The following is a 21,553-nucleotide window of genomic DNA, read 5'->3' as shown; positions in this document are numbered from 1 at the left end:
GTACTACACACACAATTCTGGCGAGGAAGTACCGTGGAAAGCGGCCACAATAAAGACAAGACACTAGAACAGTTTCAACCTATGGTTCTCGTGAAGAAATGCGAGCCCTCCATGGTGATTTATGTGTTGGAATTCTGCCTTTGTAGCCCGAAGAAAGCATCAATCCAGCCTTGGAGGGTTCGCGGCTCTCGCTTTGTGAAACGCCGGATTATAAGATAATATTAAAACGGATAAGGATGTGACGATAAGAGATGGATTATGGGGATTTTCAAGGACGGGTGCTGGTGGCAGGAATTTGTCCAGCCAGCCCCATGTTTCCGCTCAGTACAAGGACTATACATTTTTATTTAACATGCTAGAAAATGTAGTGTAACAATTCGGCCGCGTTCGCCAGAAAATTCTATCTTCAACGTAAGTAACCATAGTAACCATCTCTCACAAGTCGTTTCAGGCCAGAAAGAAACACACGTACGTCTTCATTAAAAGTGCTCGTTATTATTTCAGGTTTTACTTAAAACTAGAACGTATCATGAAATTTTAGTTTAACCCCTCAATATCAATTTTCATTATCATCCGTTCAACCTTTTTATATCTTCCAATAATTATTTCATGCGTAAGACGGACGCACAGAAAGGGTTTGATACGTGCGTGGAAGGATGCAAACGCACCTACAAAGACCCTCTTGGACCCATCCCTCTTACAGATGCCTGAGTATAACCACGTCTACTCCTACAGCGTAAATGCCGCACGGTGCGTCAGGGGCTTGGCGAGGCAACCTGCATGGCAATCAATATCTAGACGAGCCCTGGACTACACTCCAGCGAACTGCGCGGCTGTAGGTGCCGAGCGATGGCTGACACATTTTAAGTCTGTTCAAGGTTTCCATTCAGAAAATCACAACTTCGAGTTCACACCGCGATGACGTATGCCTTTCATACATGTACGCTGTCGTATGACTCAGTCGACGTCCTCCACATTCACCGTCTCGACTCGAGGGCCGCGAGATTATAAATTAGGGCAGTTTGTTGAAACACCAAGATCTGAGGCTCTCACAGCGGTAAGTACAAAGTCGACCGTCTTCAGGATTGTAGATTCTAACACACTACACGGGGCTACAAACGTTTACTTAAAAAAAGTATCTTCACCTTCAACGACGCAAATCGATACAGTACAAAACGACTTTCCACCTAGGTCACTTATACGAATAACTTACGAGAAAATGCAAGGGACAACCCGTCAGACCGTTTCATTCTACTGTCAGCGGTGAGCGAGGTGTTAACAGTTCCGTGGATCACAACAGACAACCAAGCCTGCAGAGCACGTGTATGAAAATCCCCTCTGCAATACACCGCAAGACTTGTCTTAGTCCAGAAAACACTCAACTTCCTTAATAAAGACGCGTGTCTGTCGTGTGTAACTAACACTGACTGAAACAGATGCATGTACCTAAATCTGAGGATCAGTTAGTTACCTAGAAGCCCCGTAATTCAAAATGCCAACCTAAGGATTTCAAAACCAAAAAGACACCTGCGGAATGAACCCAGAAACTAAGCCAGTATTACTATATTCGGTTCAGCTCGTCTGAGACACAAATGACTGTCACATCGCGTCTATGAACTTCAGTGTCTGGAATTCATGATAATTCACTATAAATACCCAGAAGATTGCCATAGCAGCAAGGATCTCGACCCGGGAGGTACCAGGTTCGAATCTCGTTCGAATTAGCCGATTATCACGACTGAAGTGTTTTTCCTCAACATCTCGAGGACAATTCCAGTGCATTACCCTGAAACAATTATGGCAATATTCTGATGATATACCTTAATTAGTTGGTAATCGTGATGATCTCGTTAGATATCATATTCGTTAAGTAACCCGAGGTCAAACGTAACTTGTACTGACTTAAGCCCTTCGTCTACCGAGAAGCAATGAGATACATTTGCGAAGTATACTGCACAGATAAGGTGTGGATGAGTCACACGATGTACAAACCCGAAGAACTAGGAGAAAAACCTGTTCTAACGCCAATTCGTCCATCAAGAATCTCACATGAAATCACCCGAGATCAAACCCGAATCTCCGCGGTGACAATCCTCAACTACAGCAAGACCTACAAGTAAAGTACATATGGCAACAATCATGTCTTCGGACAATTATCATTACAAATAAGAATTATTATTATTATTATTATTATTTAGTGTTCTGTCTGACGACAGGTCCACAGGTCCATATGAACAGGATCCTTCCATCCTTTTCTCGGACTGGGACCTGTTCATATACGTTCTTGGCAGATGATCCAGAAGTGGTTTGCCATTGCCTTCTTCTGTGTGTGAATGGAGTAATTGTTGGGATGCCACGGAGGAAAACTCCGTGTTGCCTAGACCACGGCCTTGCCCAACACAAGTTATAAATTCGGGCACCGCCGGGAATCGAACCCGAGACCCCAGGATTACAAGGCCAGCGTTCTAACCGCTAGACCACCGTGGCTACAAATAAGAATTACGTATTATTAATTTATTTTTCCTTCTTATAAACAATTTTGGCTCATACGGGTCATATGGGCTGCCATTTTATTTTAAAAATTAAAAATAAATACACGCCGTTAATTATGTATTTTAATAAAAGAAATACGAATAAAACCAAAACGCGTTGAGGTTACTTAGTGCATTTATTTAGTAAAATAAAGGCGCTTTTGAGTTCATAACTATCTAAAAAAAATAACGGATTTAATTAGTCCTGTTGAACGCCATGGCGGAACGAATATGAAATATCGAACAATAACATACTTCATTAACTCGTTTAATGAACTCTTATTATCGATGCGCGGTGGTATATATGTCAGGGGATTGATAAATTCAGTGATGTTTTAATTGAGACTGTATCAGTTTATACGCTGATATGTACTGCTGTTTACAATAGACTGTATATTGCTGATGTTTGTTTTGTTATCAGCGAGTCTGTTGCATTTGAGGTACGAAACACAAGCATAGGGAGGTTTACCAACACACGACAAAATGTAACAGACGCTCCATGACCAAGAATAATCGCTCACGAAGTCCCAAACACACTTAAACAAATATTTTGGACCAAAGGCACACTGTGTAAAGGGAACATGGCGAATAATGCATTATGAAGAGGTCGACAAACGTGACAGGAAACTAGAAATGCATACACAATTTTAATGGTAAAAACAGCGTGTGAAAGTACGGACATGATCTCGTTCAGGACACAATTCTGCGGCGAGTGTAATAAAGATTTGGCTTCCATAAACCGCGAAGAATTTCTCAATCGGTTGACGGACTACGAGGTTCTGAAGATTGCTCCATGGAGAGAAGTAGTTACTAATTCCGAGTTAACTTTCAAAGAGTAAACTCGGAAAGAGATTCCGAATTTGTTTCAAAGCCCTTCTCAAGAAAAAGCAATTTCGATGCAAAGTGGAAATAAGTGAGACCATTCTGATTAATTAAAGATCTGGACGGAAGAAAGTTTCTTTTCATTGCGTTCCATCCAACTATTTCTTCAAAATATTTGACATAAACATCACTGTTCTTTTTTAAAAATGACCTCCTTTCGATATGATACTTGTCGAGGTAGAATATAAAGTCAGATATTTTAAATTATAGATCTTGTCATATGAACAGTTAATAGTGAGTGCAGGGAATCGTAATGAAGCTGACGTCTTGTACACACGGCGCCTAAACGAAGGAGGTCAGGCTCCACAACAGCCAACACCTACAAAAGACTCGACGCATCGGCCGATTAGTTGCATTTAACATAGTTCTGTACACAAACAGAGGGACTTGATGATGGCGGCTTTCTATAAAATCGAAACGTAATGTTAAATAAATATAATGGAGTTGTAAATTGATACAGCAAACTAATTGAGTAGGTTTAATTAACGTTGTGGTAGCTATGGGCCAAATTGTTAAACACTACGTACTATCAAAGCCCGCCACTGTACACAAACCTGAGTCAATTCTATCCACCTCTAATACAAATGGTCGCACTCAAATCCATCTCTTTCTAGGTTTTCCACGTGGGGGTCTTCCGAAAGGCTTCCTCGTAGGAATCTCCGTTCGCAAAGTGCATCGTGGAACAAAGAGAGTATTTAAACAGCAGAAAATAAATTTTCAGAGAAGCAACTTGCATTGAATATTCTCTCCTCGGTTCTGATCATAACCACAGCTTCCTCAGGTGCGTGTTCTAACTTTGGTCTCCGCCGATTTGACTTTTGGTGGCGCGTGATTGGGTAGCAAATGCGACTTACCTTTGAAGTGCTTGGGACAACAGACGAATTCGACTCCAGAGAACAGAGAGATGCCACAGGGTAGCAACATGGCGAAGCTACGCAAGGAGAGGTCGCGGTCTAGACATGCCTGTGCAGCCGTCACGTTCCAGCGGTCGAACTGCCAGCACTTGGTCTGGTTGTGAATGTGGTCGAAAAGACAGTTCTCGGGAACCAGTAGGGCATCGCTCTGGAAGGGCCCCTCTGAAACAAAATGATTTTAATAAACACTAATTTCTCTGAGATAGTATAGCTGCGTCATATTGTGATATTAATTAAAATAATTATTATATTTGTTTACCGTCAAATCATAATAAAATAGTAAGATAAGATAATTAAAATGATTAAAAATATCGTCTTATGTTCCATATCGAGCATTCGATTTAAATCGAATGCTCGATATGGAACATAATTATTGTGATTTGACGGTAAACAAATATAATAATTAATTTAACTAATTTCTCTGCAAGTTCAAGCGAGATTCAAAAACAAACGCAACGCGACATAGTTACGACAGCTGGGGGTCAAACCCCGAACATTTTGGATACTATGCCACGAATTAACTTTTATACTGCTGGAATGAGCTCAACTGTCAGCCCTTATCTTAAAACACAAATATAAAAAGTTAGAAAGATGTATATACTCTTTGGAGTACAATGAAATTCCAAAGGCGTTCTCTACGCAACTTCACACGCGAATGGCACATACGGGTCCATAAGATGTTCTTACCTTATGGTAAAACGTAAAGGACACCTAAAATTCACATCCCGAACGACGCACATTCACGTATTACGTACGGCATACATCGGCCAATGGATAAGAAGCCGTAACAAAGCTGTAAGAATCTATAACTCCGATCCACCTACTTCAGAATTTAATACGCAAATAGGTCACTCCATAGCTTCAAAGATGACGCCTAATAAAGCGTATTAACAATCCTGCTCCTCCAGCGAGCATTTAAACTCGAGACGTTAATTCCGGCAAACATATCCGAGAGGTTGAACGTCCTTTAAGCTTATTAGAACCTTAAGTGCAGCATTGCCTACGATTCTCCGAACAAAATTTGTGAACAGATTTCAGTTTTCTCAAATTAGACGAACAGGGAAAAGCTCTCACAAAATAAACGCAAATTTCTCCTTTGTAACAAACGTAATATTTTAAAAGCGACATAAACAGATTTGTTAAGGTTCCCTGAGTGAATCCTCTTTGAAGTCGACTGTCATTGTTTTCATAATTCTGCTGTAAGTAATTCGTCATTCTCTAATCACACGCCAGATTGATTAAATTTTCAAAACTTACAACAAATTAAATCTTGGGCACCCTTAAGTGTCCTGTATCTACGCCATTTAATAATCTGACAATTCCAGAATATTCTGTTAAACAACTTCTCACATTTTCAAACAAACCGACGGTTCACTACTGTGTTCCAGAGCCAGATAATTATTTCCTGTCAATAAGATGACTCCTTAAACAATTTTTCTCTGAAATCCATTTTAAAATTATGCTCCCTTCTATGTCTATATCTTCCGAGTGGGTTATTTATTACCTTGAAGCTTTTCAACCGAAACAACGCAGGCATGCATTTCTCATTTCTAATTTCTCCAATGCGCGCTACGTGCCCTGCCCATCTCATTCTTCTTAATGCGATCAGCCTAATAATAGTTTCTCCGCCCTTCTATTAGGTGCAAATATTCTACTGGGCACCCTGTTCTGAAACACCCTCAATTTGTGCCCTTGAACGAATTTGAGAGACTCAAAAATCAAACAAGTAAAAATTGCAGTTCAGAATATTTTAGTCTTTACATTTTTAGATACGATAAGAATAGACAAAAGTTTCTTAGGTTGAACGGTAGCAGCTCGCAATTTCTCAGCGAATGTAAATAAGTAGTTATACAATATATAAAAGAGAATGATTTGCTTAATTAGCCAATTTATTGCGTATTACGTACATAAACAAAAATAACTTATGTCACAGCATGCTGACAACCAGTTCGAGACAAAGAACTCGGCTGCAATTTACATAACTGATTAAATTCTTTCATAGAGTTCAACAGTTAATTAGGGACAAAAATTTTGTGTCAGCTTCGGAGTCAGACCGCCTCTTTCGACTTTGGGTAAAACGAAGTCCTTTCCTTCAACAGGAACAAGAAAACAGGGCTGGAGAGGACGGGGAACTTACGTGTGGAATACGCCCTAATTAACAAGTTTATAATTTTGTTTCTTCCAGCAGTCAGCAGAGACACAGAAATGTCGAGGTACCCGTCCTTTTCAAGTTCTGAATCCTTAAATTACATTATTATTCTAACACGTAAGAAAACAGAAGCGGGAGAAATACGTCATAACTTTAATCCTGTTTTAATACTCTTATTTAAGCATCTAATACGAGAAGAAAACGAGGAGACGCCATATTTTGAGCTCTTATTGGCACACCGAAAGTTATCACGTGATCTGACGCCTGTAAACAGCGGTTCAAAGTGAATCAATACCTTCTACATATGAGTCTTTGATAAGGTAGGAGTCCCTCAGCTGAGTCGAAATATCCCTCTCCACTTTATGGAGACCGAAGGTTCATTACCGCGTTCACACGAGGCCGTCTGTTATTATTATTTATTATTTAGTGTTCTGTCTGACGACAGGTCCATATGAACAGGATCCTTCCATCCTTTTCTCGGACTGGGACCTGTTCATATACGTTCTTGGCAGATGATCCAGAAGTGGTTTGCCATTGCCTTCTTCTGTGTGTGAATGGAGTAATTGTTGGGATGCCACGGAGGAAAACTCCGTGTTGCCTAGACCACGGCCTTGCCCAACACAAGTTATAAATTCGAACCCGAGACCCCAGGATTACAAGGCCAGCGTTCTAACCGCTAGACCACCGTGGCGTGTCTTGAGATACTTTTAAATATTCTTTCCGTCTATGTCCACGTCTTCCAAATGACATCTTCTCTTCAGTTTTCCCAACAGAGTTCTGTTTAAATTTCTCATCTCTCCTATGCGTGCAACATGAGGAGGTCTTGGCAATGAAGTTCATGCCCATCAAAGTTTCTCTGCCTTTAAGCTACTTCCTCATTCTTAGGTAGAAACACTCTTCTCAGTTCTGTTCTCAAACGCCCTCAAACTACACAAATTTATTTGTCCAAAAACAAAGTTTAGAATATCGGTCTCTTCCCAATTTTGAAACAGATGCACTCCGATTAAACGTCACACGCGACATCAAACAGGCAAAGTTCCATCGTCTAAACATTGCTTTACATTAGACACCCCGGAGGTCTGTAATGGAGATCAGACACTTTGCATGCAAGTGTCCTTCGTTAGCTGAATATGAACAATGGCGAGATGCAGCCGAAATGTTTGAAAGGCGACACTGACTTCTGACCAAATTTCTCCTTCGTTCCGCTCCCTCTGCGAGTACAAAATCAATAAGTATCACACACGGGGGAAACACAAATAATAACGTTAATTAACAACTGACGTCACTTGTACGGACAGACATCGGTTTAGCCGTCAAAGTATACCGATGGGTCGAGGACAATGTAATATGATTAGTTTGCGGCTTCTATATATTTATGATGATAATAGAGCGACAAGTAGAATCACTATTTCCACATGCGCCTCAAAGTACAATAAGCGTACTCCATCACCAGGCGTTTAATGCAGCGCTGTACAGTTTAAACTTGAATTAACTGGATTCTAAATGCTAGATCTTCCGACTGTGTAGAAGCGTTGACATGCTCGAGCTGCTGGTAGCAGCTGAGTGTTGTCTGCAGCAAGAAGGATGAATCGCTATTCTACAGTGCACGTGCCCTATCAGAACTGATACAATTAAGTTTCATGTTATAGGAAAAGCATATACCAAGGTTACTTCTACCAGCAATAACAATAAAACTATTTCTAAAACATCACCACGTCCTAAAACATCTCTACTCCGAAAATGGAAACACTGCCTTCTGAATGCAGCTGACAACTTGGTTAAACACGGTTCAATCCACATTTTAGAGACGCTCTACCTCTAGACAACAGAGCTCGCGTCTATTGATACAGAATACTCTCATAGGCCAATAACACCCACAGTGAAGCCTGGATACGTCCAATAAGATTACAGGAGTTCAATTACGAGAATTATACCGCTTGTGCGATTACTGGTATTGGGAGTATCTGATTTGCTTTGACCTCGCAGAATGAAACGGTGTGGAAATATAACCATCAGTCACACCAAAATAAAGCGCAATATACAGCAGATATATCGGTAATCTCATGGAATGACTAAGTAAAACCACGCTATTTAATAATTTCATGTGCTGTGCCTCCTCGTAAAAGTGAGTATTAAGAAAGTTACGCGGAATCCACTGTAGATTTGATGTAATGGATGTCGTCATAATGTGAGACCGACCAACACTGTTAACAAAAGCGAACGGTCCAGCGTCAAGACACAGAACGCGTTGCTATGCAACCCCGCCGTTCTTCACTAGACCGAGACTTCAGGGGCAAGACGACCACTTGGTTTTGTCGGGATATAATGATGTTACTTACATTACATTCCCGGTACACGAAAACTTGTCCATAAACTACGCTCAGTCACTGAGAGTAATTGCTAGCTGCATAATTTTTCACGCAAAAGCACACCTGACCACTTCTGTTCCTGAGGCTATCTGACCACGCCGGCAAACACCCCAAGATGAATAATAAGTGTTATTAATTTCAGTGGAATGCAATTTGCAGAACGTATTGGAGATAACTAAGAGCAGGCGATGTCTATCATGGAAACAGGCAACACTCAAGGCAGTCCACCAGTACGCATGACCTGAATACGTGAGTATATCAGATCCTGTCCTTGCAGCTGCAAACTGGTAAGGTGCCTGACTTGTATTCGGGTCATGTCAGGTTTGAACCCCGGTTAAGGACCGTGAATAATGTTTCTCCCACCTCCATCCCGTGTTATAATTTCCACTCGAAGACCAACTAACCTGTCTCTCCCGAGGTTCTTCGGGAGTGTCCTCTGTTCCTCCGAACAAACCGTGACCAGATCGTCTTTGGTTAATCATTCAAAACTACCCCACCATAAGATGCTGTATTGTAAGTAAAGTAAAGTTTGTCCCACTATACGCCATGTAGGTGCTTGGGGGGAGTGGAGGTATAGCTCCTCTCTTCCTTGACCTCGGCACTAGATGGAGGTGAGTGGTCAGCATCACGCCCCGGCCGGCTTTACCCCCGGGAAAGGACCCCGGTACCCATTGTAGAGGAGGCTGGGTGGGCCCCAGAGCCGGTCTGGACGCAGACGCTAGAGGAAAAATCCTCTGCCCCAGTCGGGGATCGAACCCCGGTCGTCCAGCCCGTAGCTAGTCACTATACTGACTGAGCTATCCCGGCTCATGATGCTGTATTGTAATAAAATTATATGAGATTACGTAAGCATACTTCATATTTAAATCTGAGCGGAGAACATCGATTGAAGGTGTCTGGAAATATAGTTCCAAGGAGAATATTAGGATCCGATGCATAGGAAATAACAGGGAAATGGAGTACTTATGTGACAAGGCGCTTCGCTATTCGCACTCCTAGTGTAGCATTCTTAGGACGATTCAACCAAAGACACGTAACACGCGTAGATATGAAAAATACTTATGAACGTTTAGTCGGAAGACATGAAATGGGGACATAACTGAACGATACCTACGCGAAGATGCACTACGGAGCTAATCACAAGATTTCCGTACCGTTAATTCTGTAGACTTTTTGATTATTTCTAAATAAAATAAGATAAATTGAGCTACAAGTGATTCGTTCAAGGAAGGGGTAGGGGGTGGTAATTCCTTGTATGGTTCAGAAAAAGAGCCCGAAATTTTGCAGTATCACCCCTGTTTTATCGTGAGCTATCGCTTGGGTAAAAATATCAACTGAAACTCGGCGATACGGGATGGACGGACCAGGCACCGCGACTAGTGTGTGACAGCCGAAAGAGGGTGATACATCAATGAAAGTGCAGCTCCCCTAACCTGAGCCTTGCGGGGAAATTCAACGCGCTAACTGCACGCTCGGGGGACAAGAAAATAGACCCAGCACCAGCTGCACCGGCCTGGAAGAGACCTCTGAACACCGTACTCTGATAGGATTACAACAGAAAATAGGACAATTCCTGCTGCACAGTAAAGGAAATGTAATATCATTAGCGGCCCAACTAGGTGATGAGAAAAAAATATATCAATCTACGAAACAGCAATAAACGGTCTCTAGTTACAACACGCAATTTGAAGTTGGTTTTTGCTTTGTACTTGTAGGGTCATAAGATTATAAGACAGCGAGAGGTTTCCGTCGTATCCAGGTTCCGGTTTAGACACGTTTTAACCTTCCCTGTAATCCTGTTACGGTGTAGCTGGTACATGAATAAAACTGCAGACGCGAGATGGGAAACCGGAGATCCTAAAGTGAGCGATTTTCCTCCCTACGGCTCGAGTACATGCCACTGTATTACAAAAATTAATTTTAACTTCAAAGTGGCATTGAAAAGATAAACCAGAATCGTTAATTAGATTTTTCCATGTAACCATAAGCTATAAAGTAGAACACTCTTTAAGATTACACGCTAATGGAACTCGCCCCTTATTAATCTTAGCGTACGTTTTCGACACCATCCAACCATGAATTTCCATTCTAGAAGCCACCAACCGTCTAAATACACTCAATAAGAATATATTCAGTATATATTTATTTATTATTTCAGTCTATACACAAACTTAGTTTTTAAAATGTTGTTGTTAAAATTAAAATTTAGCGCTTTTCATCGTTATTTCGATGTTACAATTTCAGCGCTTTATTATTTTACGACATGTTTCGATGCTATTGCATCATCTTCAGGTCTTTTGTTGTTATTTTCATCTTTAAAACTAATATATATTTATTAATGCAACCTTTTATTGATTTATTTGTTTTGTAAATTTCTTCCTTTTGGTCTTCGTAGTATTTTGCATATTTAGGTCAGTTGTTCATTATTCTGTGAAACAATTAATTAACATTTGAATTATTAATATTAATATGAAAATTAGTTTGGAGATTGTCGTAGAAAATTTATATTTGTAAAATTATAGGAATATAATAAACATACCAAGAGTTTTGATGTGTGGTGTGTCTGCGTCTGTGATCAGATGAATGACTGTCCATGACTGGGTAAGTGCGCTGATACAGGTTGTATACAACATTTTAAAAACTAAGTTTGTGTATAGACTGAAATAATAAATAAATATATACTGAATTTTAACACAAACATGACTCATCTAAACTATAAAAAGAATATATATATTTTCTAATGCCACTGACAAATATATAAAAAAAATGACGCCAGCCTTTCTAAAGTTGAAACACACTCCTCATTAATTTGCTTTCAAATACTTAAAATCTATGTTCTCTCAGAACAAGGACACGAGCGAAGTAACAGGTAAAATCAGTTTCATAAACCCAATAATATTATAGGCAGTCAAGATAATTCTATACGCTTTACAGAAACCGAAGGCTCATGACCGTGGTCACAAAAGTCCTCTAAGTGTATCCATCCGAAGCCAGATAAATCATGTTCACATCATCACACCTTAAGATACATTTTAATATTATATTCCCATCTAAGCCCAGCCCCCTCAGACGATATATTCCCTTCAGGATTTCCCACTGAAATTATATACTAAGCATTCCCATCACTCCCATGCGTGCTACATGCCCAGCGCATTTCATTATCCCTTGATTTCATCTTCCTAATAGAACTGGGTAAAAATTATGAATTGTGAAGCTCCTCATTATGCATTTAGCCACTTCCGCTGTCATTTCCAAATATTCTCTCCAACATTCTGTCCTCATACAACCTCAACCTTTGTTCTCCCTTCACGTGACAAGACAAATATTACAACAGACTTCTGACAGTCCACACAAGCTTTTAATAACACTGCATTACCTTCTTGCTTCCAGAGACCTCCAGTGCTTGGCTGTTATCCCACTAAGACCCCTGCAAACCTTGCACTCTTATTAGACGTATGTAGGGTACCTGACACACCCGTCCCTTAAAAGCCTTAATGCAAGCCCACACAAAGTCGTTGCTCAAAGACTCTGAAAATCGTCAGAGGCAGGTTCTGTCATCTGCTCCAAATGACTCGTGCGTGATCTTCAAAGTTATAATCTCTTTAGAGCGTGCTTTATCCTCAAATTTTAGGCTCTTGCAATATAAATTACATGACTCCTGACTTGTTTCGGCCTTATTAGAATCAAAACATCTTTAAGGCCGTACCTCAAAACCAAAAAGCGGGACTACAATGCCAGTCCCACGAAGAAGAACGGCTACTGGCATGAAATACCTGAATTAAAAAGCCACTGGATTTAAAAGAGAGTCGTATATCAGCCAAAACGTTAATTTCGCGTAAAAAAATGTGTGATTGTGGAAGGAAAACTTGTCTTCATACTCTAACAACGAACGCGGTTTTCGCTACTGCACAGTTTCCAGGAACACGCACAAATTGGTACATGTAATTGATTAGAAAGCAGCGAAAAACGGAACGAAGGCAAATATAAGCCAGACCGAAAATATGTACTCTTCGGAGTGCATTAATATTCTAAAGGCATTCTTCATGATACATCGCATAGGTCACTGTAGCACTAACGTTCACCTCGGGGTCATTCTTTCACTAATATGATCCCAGGTCACTGTTGTCAAACGTGTTCTTCGCTCACCCTAAACCGTGAACACCCAAAATTCAGCTTAATTCCTAAAATGTCGCATTTCTTGTCTCATGAGTAAAATGCATACAAAGAATTAATATAAGACAGAATATATAATACCACAAGGCTCGCGAACTTACACACTGTAAGAGCATTATATCGAATATTTTCTTAGTTTCCTTTATCTAAACATGGAGCTGTGAAAATATCTGGGCTCAAGAAGAATGAGGGACACGCAGCCAACACAATAAGGAACTTCGAAACTTTTACACTTCACCAAAGCGGGTGACATGGGCGGGGCATGTATGACGAATGGGAGGAACGAGTTCACACAAAAGTACAAACACCACATCTTTAAGTGAAGTATGGGGAGACGTGTCGTTTCCTTTGCGGTACAGCCCGAATTCTTAAACTGTATTAAGAAGAGATTCGGCTTCAAAGAGATAACTGCACAAAAGGACTATTATTATTAAGTGTTCTATCTTACGACAGGTCCATTGCTCTGCCCAAAAAGAGCTCTCCAGTTGTCCCTATTCTCGGCTTCTCGCTTTAATTCCTGGAACGTCATCTTCTTTCCTTGTTTAAGGTCGTCGGTTAGCTGTATCAATCTTCTTCCCAGTCCTCTCTTTCCTTCAACCTGGCCTTCGATGACATCACTCAGTAACCCATTTCTTCTCATAATATGTCCCAGCCAGTTAGCTTTCCTTCGTGTAATCGCCTGCAGAATGTTTCTTTGCTACAAAAGGACTAATAAGTTTAAAATTAATAATGAATTCTCACTGACCGCGATCGAGCCCCCCAAAAGCTCTTCTCTGGCAGAAAGATAAAGTTTAGAAGTTAACCACTGCGCACAAGTTCGCTAAACTGGTGGTCAGGGAAGCGAACTTCATAATTTATACAAGACGCTACCCGAATTCCACATGCGAAGTTGTGTCAAAGTGTAATTACAGCTACAAAGCAAGCTGCTGTAATCCGGGGTTCGATGCTTTGCCTCTACACTTCATCGCTGTACTTTGTAGCCCCATTTGTTTCATGGGTTTATCGTCCACAAGCCGGTCGAAATTTCAAGCTTTTAATTGCAAAGTAATTAGGAGAGTTACGATCATAATTATAATACAACCTGACTAACCACATTACAGCACAGATCTATACAAGTTACTTGTATAGATATAATTTTCGTCTTTTAAGGAACCCCGAAATTAATTACCGTTTCACAAAAATCCGCTAGTTGTCTCCATCTTGGGACGCAATAATTCAGTCTCCTCCCTCCAAATAATATCATCGTAATATTATACTCTCATCTGTGGCCTCAGACCATCTTCAGTTTTCCAGCAAAAATTTTTGTATGCATCTTATTTGTCGCGTGACACAAACCCTGCCCATCTCGTCCTCCTTGATTTGGTAATCATAATTTGATTAAGAAAATAAATTTTAACGCCCCAGGTTATGTAGTTTTCTCTGGACCCCACTGATGGTCATAACGTGAACAGTCCCTGAAATACAGAGCCCCCCCCCCGTACAGAAATCAGACAGACGTTTTGCAAAATCTAATTAAGCATAACATCAACTAGGCCCGCCTGGCTAGCATCACTTTGAAGTATTAATACAGTATATGGAGCTACGATGCTTTGAGATATACAGAAACGTAAGACGAAACAAATTAAGATAAGAAAAAGGGAAGGAATGCAGAAGGAGAAGCGACAAAACTATCACAGACGGCCGAATATATTCTGCAGTTTTACATAATATAAATTACTACACTTAACACACTCTTTTCATAAAACATCTTGTCGCTCTGTTTAAACAGCGTATTTTAAACGAATACTGCATTTGGAGACCGAAGGTATCGTGTAGTTATGGCAAATATTGTTGCTATTGATCTAGGCATTCCAACAGAAAATACGCAGCTAAGAACCGCCTGCCTCTTAGACTCTCCCGTCCCACTCAGGTGTCGGAGAAGTTGCCGCATGATCACGGGGCCCTGCCGCTTGAAACAATGAAATCTCTGCTGTCAGAATAAAGAAAATTTGTTGATGTACGAAAAATTACGTCGTTCACGATAACATTAACAGGAATCAAAGGCCCATCGATGGTCATGACATTTTGCGATATCACTGGTGAGCATGGCGTACTCTGAATTCCAGCAGTATCCTGGGAAGACGCGAAGGATTGGAGGATGGTCGAGACCCAGGGCTGTCCTACACGAGGTAGCAAACAGAAAAATCGCAGACTATCCAAGACTTGGTATAGGCGAGATAAATTTTCGCATCTCTCGGTTTGTGTACCCGAGATAAACCGACGGGGTAACAAGACTGACCATTCATTCAACTTCACCTAAAACCAGAGTAAATAATACGTGGCTCTTTGCCTCCTTGCTCCCCCTACAGGCCTTCAGGACTTGATGATTAAGCACAGGGATGGATATCGTAAGGGTTTATGTTGTACAAATAAAGTTCAACTGGGATTCCTCCATTTACCACCTCATATAATCACTCAATCTCGTGCTGTTAAGTATCTGTCAGTCTACAACTGATCTTCTAACGAAAAGCATTACAACAAAACTTTGTTGCGATATCCAACAAATTATTAAGGCTTTGACCGGGATGTTCTTTTGTTAAATCTTATGTGGTACCGCCTGATTCGACTTCTAATGGTTAAGTGAAGTGTTTTCTTCGCGGTACGGTCTGGATTCGTAAATATTATGAAGACGAGCTTCGGCTTCAAAGGGTTAACCAGCTGATTTTCGTAATGGTGAGGTGTAGTGTTTTCTTCGCGGTACGGACTGAATTCATAAATAATATTCAGACGATCTTCGGCTTCAAAGGGTTAAGCTCCTCATGTAATTTTCCCCATCCTTCTGTTACTTCCTCTTTCTTAAGCCCAAATATTCTCCTCAGAATTTTGTTCTCCACCACACAAAATCGATATCATTCCCTTGGGACAAGAGATGAGGACGTGTCCATATAAAACAGGAGGTAGATTTTTATACTTAAATGTCTGGATATGAGACAGAAATTCAGCGGCAGCCTCTCGAACGGACGTGATGAGTCAAACGCGAGTATGTGAGAGTTTTAGTCAAATCCCGCTATGAGGAACTCATGACGAACGCATCTGGTAAAAAAAAAAAGTGCGTATTCTGAAGTCGCGCATTCCTAGTGCAGCGTGAACAAGGTGGAAGGGGGGGGGGCGACCGCAATGCGGCAATCGGCCTCAACAATGTTACCAACGTGCACTTTGACCTGTTAGTATGGCACTATAATTAAACCACGTTTGGTTAAAATCGTTTGCCTGCTTCGATTGTGCCACGGTGAGAATTCGTGATCTTGTCATGACCGTACCAAGATGAGAATTTGCAGTTTCTTCAGAACTTTATTCCTGGAGCGTAAAACTGAGTAATCGTTCGCATTGCAGCCACGTGAAGAGATTAAGACACTGTTCTTGATATTTTAAACACGTGCCACCGTATTTCACAAACAATAACGAAACGAGGCTGTTTGTACCGTCGGTGGAGTAAACGCCTGTAGGCTGGCCGACCGGAATCCGTTTTCCGGGCGGGATCAGGACTCTTCGTCACTGCAGCCAGTCCGACTCTGGTGCCCAGTGGCGGACACAGTAATGAACGAATGAGATTATTTACTAGCTGAGCAACTACCAGACTCCAATATTGACCGAGATACCTATTATACTAGCATGTTTAGCGGTTTTCCTCAGTGTCTTCAGGAAAACGCTGAAATAGTATCTGAAACCAGTAAACTTTCGACTCCTTCTTCATCCCTTCCCATTCATTATTCGTCGTATCATGCTGGCAGTTACATAGACTATGGGTAAACAAACAAATTCGGAGAAGCAAAAATATCAAAAGTGAGAGTTTCAAAACAATACAAAAAATTACTAGAATATTAAATTGCTACCATCACGGGCTTGTGCTTTCATATCCTACCACTGAGATGTAATTTTCATGGATTAAGCCCCTTGTCTGTGCCAATTCAGAACGTTTTCTGCAATAAATCCCTCTGGTAATTCGTAGGACTCACTGGAATTGGAAATCGGTCCAAGAAATGATTGGAAAGAAATAATCGAACAAAAATAAAGTAAGAATTATACAGCAGATCACACAGATTCACGACAGGAGAGAGACTCGAACACGCGATTCACAGAATTCAAGCGGTCCATGGCCAAGATTTCCCGGTCACATGGACCGGCACGTGTCTCTTGGGCATATTAAATCTACGAAGTGAAAGGCAGCTTACGGTACTGCGACATATCCATTATCCGTGACTCAGTTATCTCAACTCAAAGACCTGATATAAAAGTTCCACATTCCTTTATGCACGTCTGTGTTAGGATCCACCTTCCGCCTAGTCGCTCTGTAGAAGAGACTGAAGATCTCAAGTTTCCAATTTACAAATGAAACTCCCTTTTTTATCCACCTTTTATTTTCCTTTCCAGTTTACCAGCCGTTTCCTTTTAATCTTTCTTCTCTTCCATCCAATTACATTGGTGACAGTTTCACTTTTTCATTTTACTACACTACAGAACACACCACTGAAGAACTTCTCGCTGCACGCACAAAGCCTTCGGTTCAACCCCTGTCACTTTTCATTTCCTCTCATGCTGCAAAAAGACAGTTCTCTGTGTGATCCACGGATTAATCAGACTTAATCACGTTCTTTACGCATGCTAGGATGCTTGAACATAATATCAACCCTTTGAAGCCGATGCTCGTATAAATAATACTTTAGAATTCAGTCCGTACCGCAAAGAAAACAGCTCTTCGCTATTTCGAAGATCGACATGTTAATGTTGCTTATGCAAATAATCGCTGTTTACATTGAAAATCATGCAATGCGTATAAGTACTAAATGAAAAGTTGCTGATTTTGAAGTAGGTGGGATATATATAGGTAGTACTGAACTTTAAAGGGCTAATAGCAAAGATATGTATATTTCCTTTTAATCACAATCAATTAAATATTCAAATAAAAACATAAATCTGCGTGTAGTTAAAAGGATAATACTAGAACAATAATTTCATAAAAGTGTGCGAATGCGAACGGCTGACTGATTAATTATACATCAAATGTGTAATACAATGACCAAGTAATATCACTAGTCCTTTGGCCTTATTCAATCGTCCTACATTCTACATAGAGAACACTATGTTTCGAGAGCTGGATCTCCTACTATCTTCAGGAGAAAGGAACCTAGTCAAGAGACGGGGAGAGCAGCTCCAGAATTGTTTGTAAAATACAAAACGATGAAAAAGTTTAAAAAAATTAACTGTTATACACCATGCCTGTACCCCTAAGGATTGCTTCACAATATCCAGGCTTGTGCATGAGGGAAACAAGAAACATACACATACTACCAGTATGAAAACTTCATGGAAAGGGGTCACTTGAGAAACTGACACGTGTATATTATGGAAGCAGGTGGGAATGTGAAATGTATTGAACTGGCTACAGGATAGGTCTTAATGACGACAGGAAATTTCAAAGAAACTGCATCGGTTTATGTGATTCAGAGTCACCAAATGGGAGAGGCTTCAGTCATGTAAAGGCAGATTCTTATGGACAGACTGTACAGTACAGGCCCGCTCAGTAGCTCGTGAACAGAGCCACACAGACCTTCATTGTTGCCAACATATTAACACTCATAAATATTGAAGAGATTCCGCAATACCATCCCACTCTTTGCCAGCTATGCATCATGCCCTCTGTAATCCGTACTGCCGAAAACGGTTCCCCGACCCCTCAAGCTACATTTTAGTATACTTTTTATCGCCATGAACATCCTCTCGCTGGATTATAAAGCTATGCAAAAACAACTTCAGCTCTGTACAATATTTCGTGTCAAAATGCACCGAGAGTAAATTTGAAGACGTTAAAACATGTTACAGAAATGAAACTTTTTGTTAAAAAAAAAAACGCAGTAAAACCTTTCCTCGGTCCGCCTACCAGCACAGCTCGTTTAATCACTTTCACTGACCCAAATAAAATGCCAGGATACCACATAAAGGCCATTCCGCATTCACTACCGATAATATCGAAATTATCACCTTAATATTGGTGTTCTAAATGAGTAATTATCTATTAAAATTAAAGTTGGTCAAATTGAAAGCAAAAAAAAAAAATACACTTTCATGTCATCCAATTTTAGAAATAAAAATTCCCGGAAGCAATTTGGGTAATACGCGCAAACACTTTCCCTTTATATTGTTCATTATTTCACATGTGCCGTTCTCCTCATCATTTATTCCTTTTTCGCTCTGTTTATCTGTCTTTATTTCATTATGCTTGATTCTTCTTAATTTCCGTTCTTATGACCATACGACATTTATCTCAGAGACCCAAACACGCATATTCTCAGGTGTAACCTATTTGGCTTTCCTGTAAAGTCAGGTCGTAATCGAGTGTATTATTTATTATAGTGTTCTGTCTGACGACAGGTCCATATGAACAGGATCCTTCCATCCTTTTCTCGGACTGGGACCTGTTCATATACGTTCTTGGCAGATGATCCAGAAGTGGTTTGCCATTGCCTTCTTCTGTGTGTGAATGGAGTAATTGTTGGGATGCCACGGAGGAAAACTCCGTGTTGCCTAGACCACGGCCTTGCCCAACACAAGTTATAAATTCGGGCACCGCCGGGAATCGAACCCGAGACCCCCAGGATTACAAGGCCAGCGTTCTAACCGCTAGATCACCGTGGCGGTAGTAATCGAGTGTAGTGAACATTAAAATCGACAGCATTGGAAAAAAATACGCTCTTTGGAGAACAATGCCACTTCAAAACTAATTCTTCTCTCCGCATCAGTTAGATCGTTGTTGCACTAATGCGATCCCAGGTCAATGTCACGTCTTGGGTCATTTTTGCACAAGCGATCCCGGGTGATTGTTACGAAAAACGCGACACACGTACAACGGACGGGCGCAAAAGCTGTTCTTCGCTCAAACCTGAGCGCGGATACGTAATAAAAATCCATTTAGCGAGGGGGGAGCAGCTGTTCCATTCACATAAACAGATCAGGATTAATGCAAATGGCGATTTGGAAGCAATAACAAACCTGACAAGTCACAATATATTGCACAGGGCAGCATTCCTCTCCGGGAAATTTATAAAACCACTCTAAAATAACTACAGAGGAGAGCCACGTATCTCAGACACTTAATTTACGCATGAATACAAAATTTTCTACAATGATGTTATGTGATAGGATCATTATGAACAAATCAACAAGGGGACAAGAGGGGAAGAAAATACGACAATCTCTGTTTATACCCGAAGGTATAGAGGAAAAGCCTTGTAATCCTGGGGTCTCGGGTTCGATTCCCGGCGGTGCCCGAATTTATAACTTGTGTTGGGCAAGGCCGTGGTCTAGGCAACACGGAGTTTTCCTCCGTGGCATCCCAACAATTACTCCATTCACACACAGAAGAAGGCAATGGCAAACCACTTCTGGATCATCTGCCAAGAACGTATATGAACAGGTCCCAGTCCGAGAAAAGGATGGAAGGATCCTGTTCATATGGACCTGTCGTCAGACAGAACACTAAATAAATAATATAAATAGAGGAAAATAATATATTGGTCGAGACAGCAGTTCTATAGACGGAGCAGAAACCGCGTCCCCCGGAAACGAACTGAATGATCTACTGACCATTTTCAAAGTTCTTTAGCCCATCTCAATTTTGTTCCGAGACTGCAGAACGCAAGCGAAGTGCGTGTCGTTGGAAAGTTACACGTAAAGCCTCGATGGCACAGTTGGTAGGACTGCTTCAGATTTGGTTATTCGAATCAGGGTGTGTGCAAGACGCCGTTAAAGGATGTTATTACATGGAGATATCAAAAGACGGGGTGGGATGGGCGGAGGGTGTCTTTATCGGCAAACAAGCCGCCGCCATAGGCTGTTTCATCGCACTGAAAGTTTTCCGTGCACTTGAAAACACGTCAGGGCACAGAAGGTGAACAGATTTCATTCCTCCGGTTTCAGATGTCAGAGAACACTGCGTCAACAAACACGGGCTTTTCATTCATAAGGTTTCGCATGTTGTGTTCCCAAGAATTTTTATCTTTAAAAGACGCCAGTTACCAAGCGCCAGCAAACAGCCAAACTAAAGTAAATTATATTCATTATTATTCTTTATTTTCTTATTGTTAGCGTGGAAATGAAACTCTAAAATACATAAAAGCAATTACTGAAGAAGTCCGTAGAGGTAGAGACTTTGTTGACGTCGTTAAAAAAAAACTAAATTACGCGGCTAGATACTCATATTTTCCTGTTTTTAACTCGTTATTATATGAAATCTGGGGTGTACAGTGGGTCGAAAAATGTTCTACCAAAGTTGTTATTTAAAACTAATACTACCACAGACCTCGTCTGCACTACAAACACTGTGTTTAGACCATCTACCAACCGGACCATAAACTTCGGAGTAAAAATAAAAATGATACAAAAATGGATAGTTTATCGAAAACGCTTATATTTATGTACTGTAATAAAAAAAACAACTTTTTCACTGTAACAATAAGGACTTAATTTAAGAAACGCATTTAAAGTTAAAAACAGGATAAG

General features: G+C 40.7%; 1 protein-coding gene across 1 annotated transcript in view; it reads right to left on the bottom strand.

Annotated features, from left to right (window-relative positions):
• Appl (amyloid-beta-like protein) overlaps nucleotides 1-21,553 on the bottom strand; it is a 118,202-nt gene that overhangs the window by 11,290 nt on the left and 85,359 nt on the right. Inside the window, exon 4 of the mRNA XM_022083019.2 lies at nucleotides 4,268-4,489. Coding sequence (XP_021938711.2) covers nucleotides 4,268-4,489 — 222 coding nt within the window. The remainder of the gene's footprint in view (nucleotides 1-4,267; nucleotides 4,490-21,553) is intronic.

Source organism: Zootermopsis nevadensis, unplaced genomic scaffold (assembly GCF_977971745.1).
Source record: "Zootermopsis nevadensis isolate Lab colony 2312 unplaced genomic scaffold, Znev_1.0 Znev_ptg000022l, whole genome shotgun sequence".
NCBI lineage: Eukaryota > Metazoa > Arthropoda > Insecta > Blattodea > Termopsidae > Zootermopsis > Zootermopsis nevadensis.
This window is presented reverse-complemented; position numbering and strand designations above follow the sequence as displayed.